Source organism: Oculina patagonica, chromosome 8 (assembly GCF_052425735.1).
Source record: "Oculina patagonica isolate OP01 chromosome 8, crgOcupat, whole genome shotgun sequence".
Classification (NCBI taxonomy): Eukaryota; Metazoa; Cnidaria; class Anthozoa; order Scleractinia; family Oculinidae; genus Oculina; species Oculina patagonica.
In genome coordinates this window covers 10,782,625-10,794,526 of record NC_135765.1, presented here as the reverse complement: position 1 = coordinate 10,794,526, position 11,902 = coordinate 10,782,625, and the positions used below count along the sequence as shown (strand labels likewise).

The following is an 11,902-nucleotide window of genomic DNA, read 5'->3' as shown; positions in this document are numbered from 1 at the left end:
CCAGGCACCGCTATGTCTCCAAAGAAAAGTGCCGACTTTCTTCCCCCCCCTGGAAATGGGCAATTTACACACGTAGCTAAAGAGGTCTATTGAGATTTTCATAACAGGGAGAGAAGTAAAAAAATATTTTTCTGCAGTTTCTTTAAAGAAATCACGTAGGAACATGAATTTTGATTATTTTTTTACATGTTATGTTTGACATCGGATGTCTTTCATTTATTTTATTTAGGTAAATTAATAATTTCTATTGATTAACTGACGGAACGGTCCCCAGATATCTACTGCCTTCGTTCGCTTTTAATAATTCGAGTAATTCGAAATTCTTAAAGAGGCCACGTCTCGATGTTTTCAGCGTACCTTGCCTTCCTAGAATAAACTCAGAATTTCAAAGCACATATATTCAATGCCAATCTCATTCCCAGTTATACAAATGTGTACATCAGGGCTTCATGAATTAGCTTATCTAACTTTTTTAGTGTTTTTCAATCTAAGTAATCGATCATTTTGGGGTTATTTTGCACATCACACAGAATCAATATGTCGATGATATAATCGGCAGTATGTGGGGAAGTGTGCAGAATTTTCACGCTTGAAATGAAACAATCAGCTAGATTGTCTGTCCACTCTGCAGCTCCTGACGTTACATGTACGTTTTACCAAACCTAGTCAACCTAGGATTAACTTGACGTCCGGGTCATTCAGTTTTCACTAAGGTTCTTAATTGGTTTGGTCAAACTTGTTAAGTTGTTTCCATTTGCTCTACAGCATTGCTTCTACTTTCTTGCAAGTAGGTGGTCACACTGCATCGTGTTTTTCGCTATTTCTTCCTGGTGTGCTAACATTTAAACTTTTGTTTTTGTAATATCAATTATGCAATAGAGCGGTTTTCACTTGAGTGTCGAAAGTAAATTGCGTTTGCTTTGGTTTTGCATTACTACGCTTATTGATTGGCTTAAAAATCTCGCGCCACTTTCTCAGCCAACCAGGAGTAAAACCAAAACCAATCGTGACTAGCTCGCGCACGTTTTCCCGCCCTTCGTGCCAGCTACATGTATTTGCTTCGAGTTTTGATTGGTTCACTGGATAGATAGATAGATAGATAGATACTTTATTAACGTGAAATAATCTTAGCTTTACGGCTAGTTTACAGTTATTTCACGAAATTAAAAACTAAAATCTAAATTAATTAAAATATATACAATATAAAAATGCTAGCTACTATAGATAATATAATTAACATGATTAAAAATATAAAAAATTAAAACACCCTTGATTGATTAATATCGCTATAAAAAGTCCTAAAAAAATAAAAACTTACAATTTAAAACGTTAAATTTCGAATGTTGCGTATAAAATCTTTGGTGCCAGCTAGGCAGCGTATGTTCTCGGGAAGTCCGTTCCATTGCTTAGCGGCGTAATAACTGAAACGTTTAAGTCCGTATTTGGTACTATTTGCCTTAGGTAATGTCAAGACATTTGCACCTCGCAAATTGTAACTGCTCCTTCTCACATTTATGAGACGACCAATTTTTACAGGGGCTCTGCCCTGAAAACAGCTGTTTATGGTAATTAACATGTCCTGTATCCTACGGGTTTCTAAAGTGTTGTTAAGACCTATCCACTCTAACAAAGTCTGATATGATGTAGAATTATCTTTATAAATTAATCTAAGTGCACGCTCGTTAACTTTTTCTAGCTTGTTAGCGTTTCTGGTCCCGCAGTGGTGCCAGACTTGGCTGCAATAAGTAAAATAAGGGAAAATAAAGGCGCGGTAGAGTGCTTCTTTGGTCTTACAAGGTAGAATATTTTTTAGCCTATTCAGGGCATTCACTTGTCCTCCTACTTTACGACAAATATCCGCGATGTGGGCATCAAACTTGAGCCTGTTATCTAGTGTAACACCTAATAATTTGATTTCTTTAGAAATGGGAATTCTTTTATCCACACATTTAATGTTCATATCATAATCACTGTTTACCAGCACAAGAGCCTGGTACTTTTCAGGATTCGCTTTCATCCCATTTTGCTGGAACCAATGCAGCGTGTTTGCTAAGTCCCTATTGATATCCTCCTCGACAACTTGTGGCTTTGGATCCGAGGTGTGAATCTTCGTATCATCTGCGTAATTCATGAACTTGCACCTTTCAATAGCAAAGTTTAAATCATTCATAAAAATGTTAAATAACAGTGGTCCCAGAATAGATCCCTGCGGGACCCCAGCCGCCACACCTGTCCAGTCTGAAAAGGTGTCGCCCAGCTTCACTCGCTGATACCTGGATGATAGATAGCTGTACAAAAGGGCAACTGCTTTGTCCTCCATGCCATAGAACTTAAGCTTCTCCAAGATCAGTTCATGTGGCAGGCAGTCAAATGCCTTGCTTAGATCAATTGCTATCGCAGCAATCGCATTGCGTTTATCCACTTCCTCTTTCCAATGCTCTGTTAGCGTTAATAGTGCTGAAGGACATCCGTGATATTTGCGATAAGCAAAAACAGAATCGTGAAAAATGGGCTCAAAGTGTTCCGTCATTTGCATGTGTATTAGCCTCTCAAACACTTTACCAAAAACAGGTAAGACAGTCACCGGTCTAAAGTTCTTTTTATCCAAGACGCTGTCTTTCTTGTGGAGTGGCGTGATTTGACCGTGCTTCCAGGTGTCAGGTACTTGCGACCTACTAATGATAGTATTGTCTGTGTCCTTTGTGATTGGCCAGAGTAATTACTTTGGTTTTGGTTTTACGACACTCAATTGAAAACTGCTCTATGATGTAAAGTGATCACACGTTTGTTCCTAAACATTTCTTTGGTTTTCTGCCGACGTGGTTACACATAGATTCCCTATCTCCAGTATGACTCCATTACCAATGGTAACATTCTCTGTGGTTGTGTTACTAATACTGTGTTGAATTGCGCTCAATTCATTAATCGCCATGTCATAAGACGGTAGGAAGGGAAACTGGTTAGGCCATTGTGAGCCGGGATCTGCCTGTACTGACCGAGATCTGCAAGGCGGAAATTGAAATTTATTTAGAAAGTCGCATGTTTATAGAGAGGTAATAAAAACTATGAGAAACTGTTTTTTACATCCGTTAGGTTGGGCTATAACTAGATTGGAATAACCCTCGTCCTCTGCGTGTATTCAATTTCGATTCATTCTGCACTAAAGTGGTCAAACCAGGATATTTTAATGCTTAGAGCAGCTGCAGGACTTGTTTTGTGTTTCATATCGTTATGTTAAGATAGTTTAACTATATGGTATTCTCCTATACACCAAAAACAGTCGGGGGAACAAGTGCCAGTCGAGGGCGACACCACTTCTCCAAGAAGTGACTGAGCCCGCGGTTTTCGTCCCAGAAGTTGCTAAGCAACATGACAAATTTGTACGCGCGATTGCTTTCGGAGTACTCGTGAGCGCTCGCGCTAGTTTTTGATCGGATGAAATAATTCGGAAACTCTTCGAGCGCTTCAACGAAGATTTGTCAAAACCGGGATTTATTCCCCGAATGAAAAATTTCAGACACATTCAGTCCGTCTAAAGATTTTTGAAACGCAAATTTCCTTCTGAAAACAAGCCCCCTCTACATCCTTACATAAGCCCTCCTCAAAAATAAGCCTGCCTGAAAGGGACGTTAAGCTAATATGGGCCCAGCGCTCATATTTTTGGAATTTTACGGTATATAGAAACGAATTCTAGAACCTCTTACCCAAACACGGCATTCCATCCTTTGTATGCAAACAGAATAAGGACAATCAGCTGAATGACAAAGATAACTCCTAGCACGATTAAAAAAGTAAAACCAACTGAAAAAAGAAGAAATATGTTTGTTTTAAATTCTACTGCACATTAAGGACAAACTAACAAGAAGAACGTTAAGTGTAAATACACCTTTTTACCTACATTGGTGTCAATAAGGTAGTTATGAATAATATCACTTTTCACAAAATTTAAACTCAACTCTTAACTTCAATGGAAGTAAGCAAAGAAGCACATTTTCTGTTGATCAATGTCTTCTCAGTCGGTCAAATGGTGAATGTAACAATCCCGTTTCAGTAATTCAGTTAGCTAAATCCGTTTGAGCTGCTAGCTTAATTGTTTCCTTAATATCATGGTCAATCCCCCCCCCCCCCCCCACGGTGGGGAATCCTACTGAACAAAAATGACGGAGATTCTCGTCGGAAATTTTAAAATGGACCACTGAAAGACAGCAGACTCTCCTTTAATGTACCTCGCTCAAGGTCATTTTTGCCACTTATAGGAACCAAGCCACCAAGCCCAAGGCAGTTGTATCAAACCCATGCCACTTTTATTTCCTGCCTTGTATTCTTGGTTTTCACGTGACGTCATCAAAATTCTAAATCCAGAAACGCGAGCCCCCTGACTTTTTATCCTTCACTAGCTATTAGACGTCCTTAATATATATCTTATTGAAGGTTTTCAGCTCGATAGCATCCACCGTCTTTGAGAAATAACATTTTGAATTTCGGAGTTTTGCGCCACACGACATCAGAATGGCCGCCTGAAGGCTGTCCCTTATGCTTAAAAAGAAAGCCTAATCCTGTTATTTTTAACGATCTGAACAATTGAGGCTTTACAAGAAGTGTTTATATGAATGTTTACGTGTTCAGGAAGGTGAACTGACCGCGCTTTATAGCAGTAGTGAATGCCAGATGTTTTCATTGACTTCCGGCGGCCATCTTGGTGCCCCTCCACAAGGGATCCAACATGGCGTTTCCATACTGTGTTCTCTAAATTTGTGTTAAACATTATGAAGGATAACTCGAGTACGGAATACCGTACAGACCTGAGACTTGGACACGTAGACTATCTTGTTATTTTCTACAACCTGTAAAATTCTTGATTTGTCTAACTCAATAGCTTTGGATTTATTTTTGCAGCGCGTGACAGTATCGTTACTTGCGTGACAGTGAAAACCAGCAATTGAAGGTATGTACTTTGTGATATGATCACGAAACATGAGTATGAAGTAATGAGTATGTATCAGGCATATATTGACTTACGGGCTTCGTTGTTTTCTTCCGTGTTGTCTAAGTATGCATCATGATCCTAGCACAAACAAAATAATCATCCATGTATTGATGTCCTTTTTGTTGTTCTTGTGAAGGAACATGCCACGCCTTAAACTTTCAGACTGGAGAGCTTTTTGCCCCGCGCCAAAACCCGAGGAGGCATCATTGAAGTCCCCGCGCGTATATATAAGGGATTAAAAAATAGAAGATATATGAAGAAATATACAAGAAATGTATGGTAGTATGCGAGGCGATCCCGATTTGAAGAAACTAGGCGCGCACGGTGGTCTCGGTTAATTTTGCGGCAAGCACGCGAGGTGTTTTGGGTGTTTTCGCCGCCATACTGGGAGCAACAAGCTGAAGATTTGCGACTCAAACGTCTCATAGCCTGCGTTGCAGACGAATTAAACCCCGAGGTTTTGTGAGACGTCCGGCTGCAACGCAGGCTAACGTCTCAAAGTTAGATAAGTTCGCTGAATTGAAAGACTCGTTTGTAAACCGCGATCGGTCAAACACAAATCACAACAGACCGAAAGACTTAGTCACAATCAAAACAGACTACCCAGCTACAACTCACAACTGAGATTTGCCATTTACATACATACATACATACAAATTTTATTAACCCATCCCTGATGAGGCTTTTCAGAGTTAAATGACTGAACTGATCAAATGTTTCTCGACGAAACACACTCCAGAGATTATATTCAATTGTAAAAAAGATTTTGCAAAAGGGAATGAGTACTGAGACGCGCGAGACGTTTTCGTCAAAAGAGGTGAGAAAATTTTGCCGCATCATTGACAAGTCAGTCTCGATCAGTTGTCGAGACGAAGCCTGTGGTTTCCGCTTCCATGCCAAGAAAATTTGATGAAAACAGTTAGCTCCAGTTTTTCGATAGTTGTTACAATCATCTTTTCCTTATAGAAACGAATACGAGGACTTGACTATTTCCACCGAGAAAAAGTTACTACTCTAATCGATACCGCTAGACACTAATCGCATTGTTTCCTTTTGTTAACTTTTCACTAATAAGCATTAATTGTAAGATGTCTCACGGCTATAAAAGCACTAGAGAAAACATCCAAGAAAATTTCACATATTCACGCCAAAGACGGACGGTTAATAAAAAGTTTCCATGCAGCCGCAAAAAAAAAAGACGACATTTGCAAAATCAAATTCAAAGCAGGACTAGCCAAAAGCGGGGGCAATGTTAGTGAGAACTACTCCTAGTTTAAAATTAGTAGCAGATCTGTCACATTAAAACTAACAACATGCAACATACAACTGTGCGCGTTGTTATCGACCTCAAGCCGAAGGTATGACAACGATGCTCATCTATATACCTGAACAGTCTCAAACTGACCCTTTTGCCTCGTTTGCATACCTTCTCAACAAAAGAATGTATCGCAGGCTCAACTGAATAACAGTTATTGAAGTGAATTGAAGTTCTGTGCTACCTTACAATTTTGGAAAAATTAGGTGGCTCTGAGCCCTTCTCGGCTAGTTCTTCTGATCGTGAAAAAGCGACTGATCTGTCCAAAAATTGGCATGGTGTTTGCTTTGGTGGCGCCGTGATCAGTTCAGTTTATAAATTACTGAAAAATCACTGTCAGTAAGTGAAGTATAAGTGAAACTCTATTTCAGTGTTGATGTTGTTAGTTTCAGAGAAACTAATTGAGGATACTTTCTCTAAAGAAAGAAATTAAAATTATTCAATTAGACCTAAGCAAACAGTCTTATTCGCTTTCATGCGCGTTCGGTTGATCGCTTAACTGTTTGTCTTCCGATTTTGCTGGAGCAAATTTAGATAATGATGATAAAAGACCTTTCAGTTACAAAGGCTTCACTTCTTTTCTATTGCATTCCTGCCAGCCAGGCCGGAAAGTACGCAAGTATGTCGCGCCTTTTCCATATGCATCAAGGACTTCCTCAAAAAACAAAAAACAAAACAAAACAAAAAAAAAAAAAACAAAAACAAAAAAAAATCCTGATGCTGTTAAAAATGCCCGCTAGATCGAACACACGCGTCAGCACATTTAGGCTAATAAACAAACATCAGTTGGATTTGCTGCACAACAGCAAATTGACAACAACAGTCACTGTGTCATTTGACCCGCTCTTAGCGCAAGTGATGTACTATCCTAGCACGGTGTTATGTTTCAGGGTCTGGAAGGGTGATGTTTTCGTCAAACTGGAGCTTGCACAGAGACTAAAAACCCTTGTGCTTTGCTCAGAGGGATCATGAAAAAGAATCTACTGCGCAAGATAAGAAAGAAAAAAATCCCCATCATAAGAAAATCAAAACTGGCGAACTCGAAAATAAGCATAACTCAGTGGCAGATCAATGTATTCCCCAACTAGACATCTGATCGGCCCCTCATGTTCCTTACAGTCCAGTTATAGATGAAGAGGGACCTGGGAGCGCACATAGCGTGCACACGGTTTTGAGCCCCTCCCGGGGGTCCACGTTCCCTTGTTTCCAATAAAATGTCCGTTGTATTCCCTTATTCTCTGTAAGAATTTTGTCGATTTTTGTGATCCCTGTTCCCTAAAATATCAGAAACATGGGTTTTGTTCCCGTGTTTCCAGCTTTATTTTTCTTCTGTTCCCAATTATCTTAAAGCCATGTTCTCTTGTTCCCTGAAACCCTAGAAAGGGCTCGGTTTTTTTTGTTATCATTGCCGGATTAGTAAGCAAATCATCAGTAAAGTAAACCAGCTTTAGTGATATTATGAATCGGCCAATAGGAGAAGCCACGAGCCAAGCGGCCCACACTGCCGGAGCTTATCCCGGTTTCCGTAGCATTAAGCGGCTAGGAATATTTCTACTCCCCCCTGAATGGGATGCTAGTCCATTGCAGGGTTCCCCCCCAGCATTATGTCGCCGGTACCCATTTATACACCTGGGTGGAGAGAGGCACTATGAGAGTAAAGTGTCTTGCCCAAGAACACAACACAAGTGACCCCGGCAGGGGCTCGAACTCGGACCGCTCGATCCGGAGTCCGGCGCTCTAACCATTAGACCACCGCGCCTCTCAGCCAATGGGTTAAACTAAAAACAATCAGGCCTCTTGCTCGGTTTCCATCGACGTTTCAGCCCGCAAATGTCCCTAAGTCGTAGTTTAATTGTTTACAAGAGGGTTTAAAAAGTGCTCTTAAGGTGCTCTCGCTTTATTGTCATTATCCACTGAGATATGAAACCTCTAAGGTTAAAATTATAATTAGAATTAACGTTTGCGGTCTTGACAAATGTCCCTTGTCATTTATCCCAGGAGGGGAGGAGTTTGTTATGTACACAATGGACAGAATGGCTGCGGTCACATCTACGACGTAACTAAAGTTTAACTATAGTTAGTCTCAAGTTACGTGACGTCATACCTAACTATAGTTGGTGCTTTCTGTCGTCTTTGCGGTCACACCAATGCAGTTAACTATAGTTAGTTCAGATTAGGTTGTGAATAATTTGGTATTTAAATTAGTTCATGACAGCCCTTGTTGTTGATCTGTGTCCAGTTGTTCCTCTATTTTTTTCTATTTTTGCACGGCATTTCGGCGTTGAAGAACATAAAATGAAGTAAGGATGCTAGAAACCGAAGAATTCAAGCTTTACTTCTGGTAACATTGATGATATGTAATTTCTTAACATGTTGTTTTTCTTGTTTTCCTTCCCTTGACGCTTTGTTTTGCATATTTATGTTCACCTCGCACGTGCGAAAAGAATTGTCGCATTCTGATTGGCTTTTCGTTTGTAAACTTAAGACTAACCCATGAACCTTGCTTGGGTATAACTATAGTTAGTGTGTATTGTTTTGGATCAGCGAGGCGTAAATTTTCTAAGTAGTAGATAAAATATGAGCGGGAGATCTGTATGGGCGTTTACAATGGCGAGCCGATAGGCGAGCCATTGTAAACGGCCATACAGATTGGACGCGAATATTTTATTCTACTTGTGAAATGAAAACAATAAATTGAATGTAAAGTATTGTTATGCGAATCAGCAGATATCTGTATCAAAAGTTAATGAATACTAATTAGCTGAGCAGGAGTTTGTATCAAAAGTTAATTCTATTGTCTGATTTGTATTAGGGTTTACAGTTGTGTACATGTGATCTGAATACTGTGCTGGGATTGGTTTGCACCCTCATGAATAGTTAACTATAGTTAGGGCGAACAGAGTAGCGGTCACATTACCGAAATATTTAACTATAGTTAACGCCGTCCTAACTATAGTTAGCAGTCTAGATGTGACCGCAGCCAATGTTGTAAGACAAGTTGTTATGCACGTCAGTTAAGATGTTCATAAATTTGAAAGCCTTGCGTTACATAAACAATTTTGTAATTTGCAATTACATCGCACCCGTTCTAAAAAACAACTTGACCTTAAAATTGTTACCAATATGACCAATTGATCTTAACCTCTAATTTTAGCGCCGACTCGAGTTGAACTTCTTTCTTGTTTCTTGTTATTGTTTCAAAATTGTAATAAAGATATAATAGGCGCACTCTGTAGAGTAGATGGTTGAATAAACAGGTTCTTTTTCAAAAATGCAAGGCTAGTCAGACAACGAAAAATGTTTAAAATTTTCTTTAATCATGCCCATTTTTTTTATCTTTTATAAGTAAAAGATAAAGTCGCTACAGTAATTGAACGGATAACGACAAAGTGACAATTGCATAGTATAGATAGAGCATTGTTAAAGGGTGAATGGTTGAAATTCAAGCCTTGAAAGTACTATCCGATTTTTTACTAGCCTTTCTTAGAGACTGCTATGGGTTAATTATTTGCTTTATCACTGGGAAATTAAGATTTTTTTTTTCCAAATACTTCTATCTATAGTACAGCAAGTAAAAACTTACTAACCTCTGTGTCACCCCCATCAGGCATCGTGATTAAAAATAACACACAAAACAAAACTCTCCTGCGTACAGTGTGTCCGAAATCCATTCCACCAACAAATGTATGCATCTGACGTGAGGTCTATCAATTCAAGACAGATTCAAGAAACTTCAGTGTAATATTCCATAACTTTCGAGCTATTTTAAAAGTTCGCGGCCACCGTACTTCATTGGCATGCAGTCTTGTTTTAGGGTCCTAACTACCAAATGGATATTAAAAAGTTTCAATTCTTTTTATTTTGGAAAATATCGAGAAGGCCGAGTTGAAGCGTCCGTGACGGCCCGCCAACATGGCGGATCGAAGGTGTTCTTGTTACTTCGACACTGAACCTGCCGTCACAGTTTCTCGATCATACTTGGTACAGTTATAAAGAGCTATCTTTCTTCTTTCAATTTATCAAAATAGATTCGGCAAATGCTGAGTTTGAATGATCAACGGCCAAGAAGTTCGAAGGTATGTTAACGATGTTTTGAACAGCCTCAAATTTACTACAAAATGAAAGGCTTATAACTTCACTGTTATCTCGATTTAGAACTAGCCAATTACCATGAACAAAGCTTGTTCATTGGTGAATTGATTCCACTGATAAAAAAATTGGGGAAACGTAACAGTCTAGGATAAAAAATTATAGAACCTCTAGTAAATTGGCCATGTCATCGCCATTTCAGCGGATCAGCTCATAATCGGGAGAAACATGAAAGGGTTACGGTCGTTTAAAATAAGCAGTTTTCATGTATTCTTTGCTTATTGCGACAGCGAACAAGCCCCAGCGCAGTTCGCTGGAGCAACTCTAATGTTGGTGAGGAAAGATTTCTGGGACGCTGACTAGCGATTGCGTTTTATACTCCTAAAATTCGTGGGCGCGTGTATTGTTGTCGAGCTATATTTGGCATTTAGCATGTGAACAAATGTTCTTTGCTCATGTGATTCTAATTAAGATTATATAATAACCTAAATTCTACGCGCATTTTGATTGGTTCTTACTTATGATCTATCAGAGTACAGACACATGGATGACGTCACGCGGTGGTGTGACTCACGCGCGTGATCAGAGTTCATAGTCCAAATCAGAGTTGTCGGCAAAGTTTTTCAAACTTGCGAGGCCACAACAAAGCAAAAAAAAGTTCAGCTTAATTACAAAACTTCAGTGAGAAACAATACGCCAAGCATCGTTCACCTTTCGAAGCATTTAACTGGGCGAAACAAGCTTGAAGAAGACAGTGAATTATTCGAGAAATTATCCGAAATCTGTATGAAAGTTTGACCGGTGTTGTACAGTTGGACGACGCCACGGGAAACAAACGAATTTCGGTTGAACGCTTCGGTTAATGCTTACAGATTTGAACAACTTTCCAAATCGGAATAAAGGTTAGTTTTTTCATTGACCATTTTTCTGTTTATTTAATTAATCGGATTATAACAGTGCTTCGTGTTAACGGAAACTTAATCTGATAGTGAAATCAAAACAACTTACTTACTTAGCTCATCGGTACGGCAGCATTGCTCACACTAAAGTGTGCTGAAGTCTTGTGTTATTATATAAAACAAATAGATTTCATTTTGCCGTGCGTCTGTTCAGTATTATATAATAACCTGAATTCTACGCGCGTTTTGATTGGTTCTTACTTATGATCTATCAGAGTACAGACACATGGTTGACGTCACGCGGTGGTGTGACTCGCGCGCGTGATCAGAGTTCATAGTCCAAATCAGAGTTGTCGGCAAAGTTTTTCAAACTTGCGGGGCCACAACAAAGCAAAAAAAAAAAAATCAGCTTAATTACAAATCTTTAGTGAGAAACAATACGCTAAGCATCGTTCACCTTTCGAAGCATTTAACTGGGCAAAACAAGCTTGAAGAAGACAGTGAATTATTCGAGAAATTATCCGAAATCTGTATGAAAGTTTGACCGGTGTTGTACAGTTGGACGACGCCACGGGAAGCAAACGAAATTGCGGTTGAACGCTTCGGTTAATG

The 11,902-nt window shown here is 39.3% G+C and overlaps 1 protein-coding gene across 4 annotated transcripts; it reads right to left on the bottom strand.

Annotated features, from left to right (window-relative positions):
• Positions 1-2,791: 2,791 nt before the first annotated feature.
• Positions 2,792-11,700, bottom strand: LOC144662640 (uncharacterized). Of its 4 annotated transcripts, none has more exons than XM_078523505.1 (5): positions 11,400-11,700; positions 9,890-10,006; positions 5,020-5,065; positions 3,705-3,801; positions 2,792-3,002 (listed from the first exon to the last, which is right to left on the bottom strand). In XM_078523505.1, the coding sequence occupies exons 2-5, from the start codon at positions 9,992-9,994 to the stop codon at positions 2,792-2,794; spliced, it is 459 nt and encodes a 152-aa protein (XP_078379631.1). In that variant the 5' UTR covers positions 9,995-10,006; positions 11,400-11,700. The 4 variants fall into 4 exon arrangements, with proteins under 4 accessions (XP_078379631.1, XP_078379630.1, XP_078379629.1 ...); XM_078523504.1 differs by having other exon boundaries at positions 11,404-11,700; XM_078523503.1 differs by lacking the exon at positions 11,400-11,700 and adding an exon at positions 10,560-10,641 and having other exon boundaries at positions 3,705-3,774.
• Positions 11,701-11,902: the final 202 nt, after the last annotated feature.

Bases quoted from the DNA above. Each gene is read 5' to 3' on its own strand.
- LOC144662640 (XM_078523502.1), bottom strand. The intron at 5,066-9,889 runs GTTAGTAAGTTT...TGTTTGTGCTAG, and splicing joins CTGATGGGGGTGACACAGAG to GATCATGATGCATACTTAGA. The intron at 3,802-5,019 runs GTAAGTCAATAT...TTCTTTTTTCAG, and splicing joins GGAAGAAAACAACGAAGCCC to TTGGTTTTACTTTTTTAATC.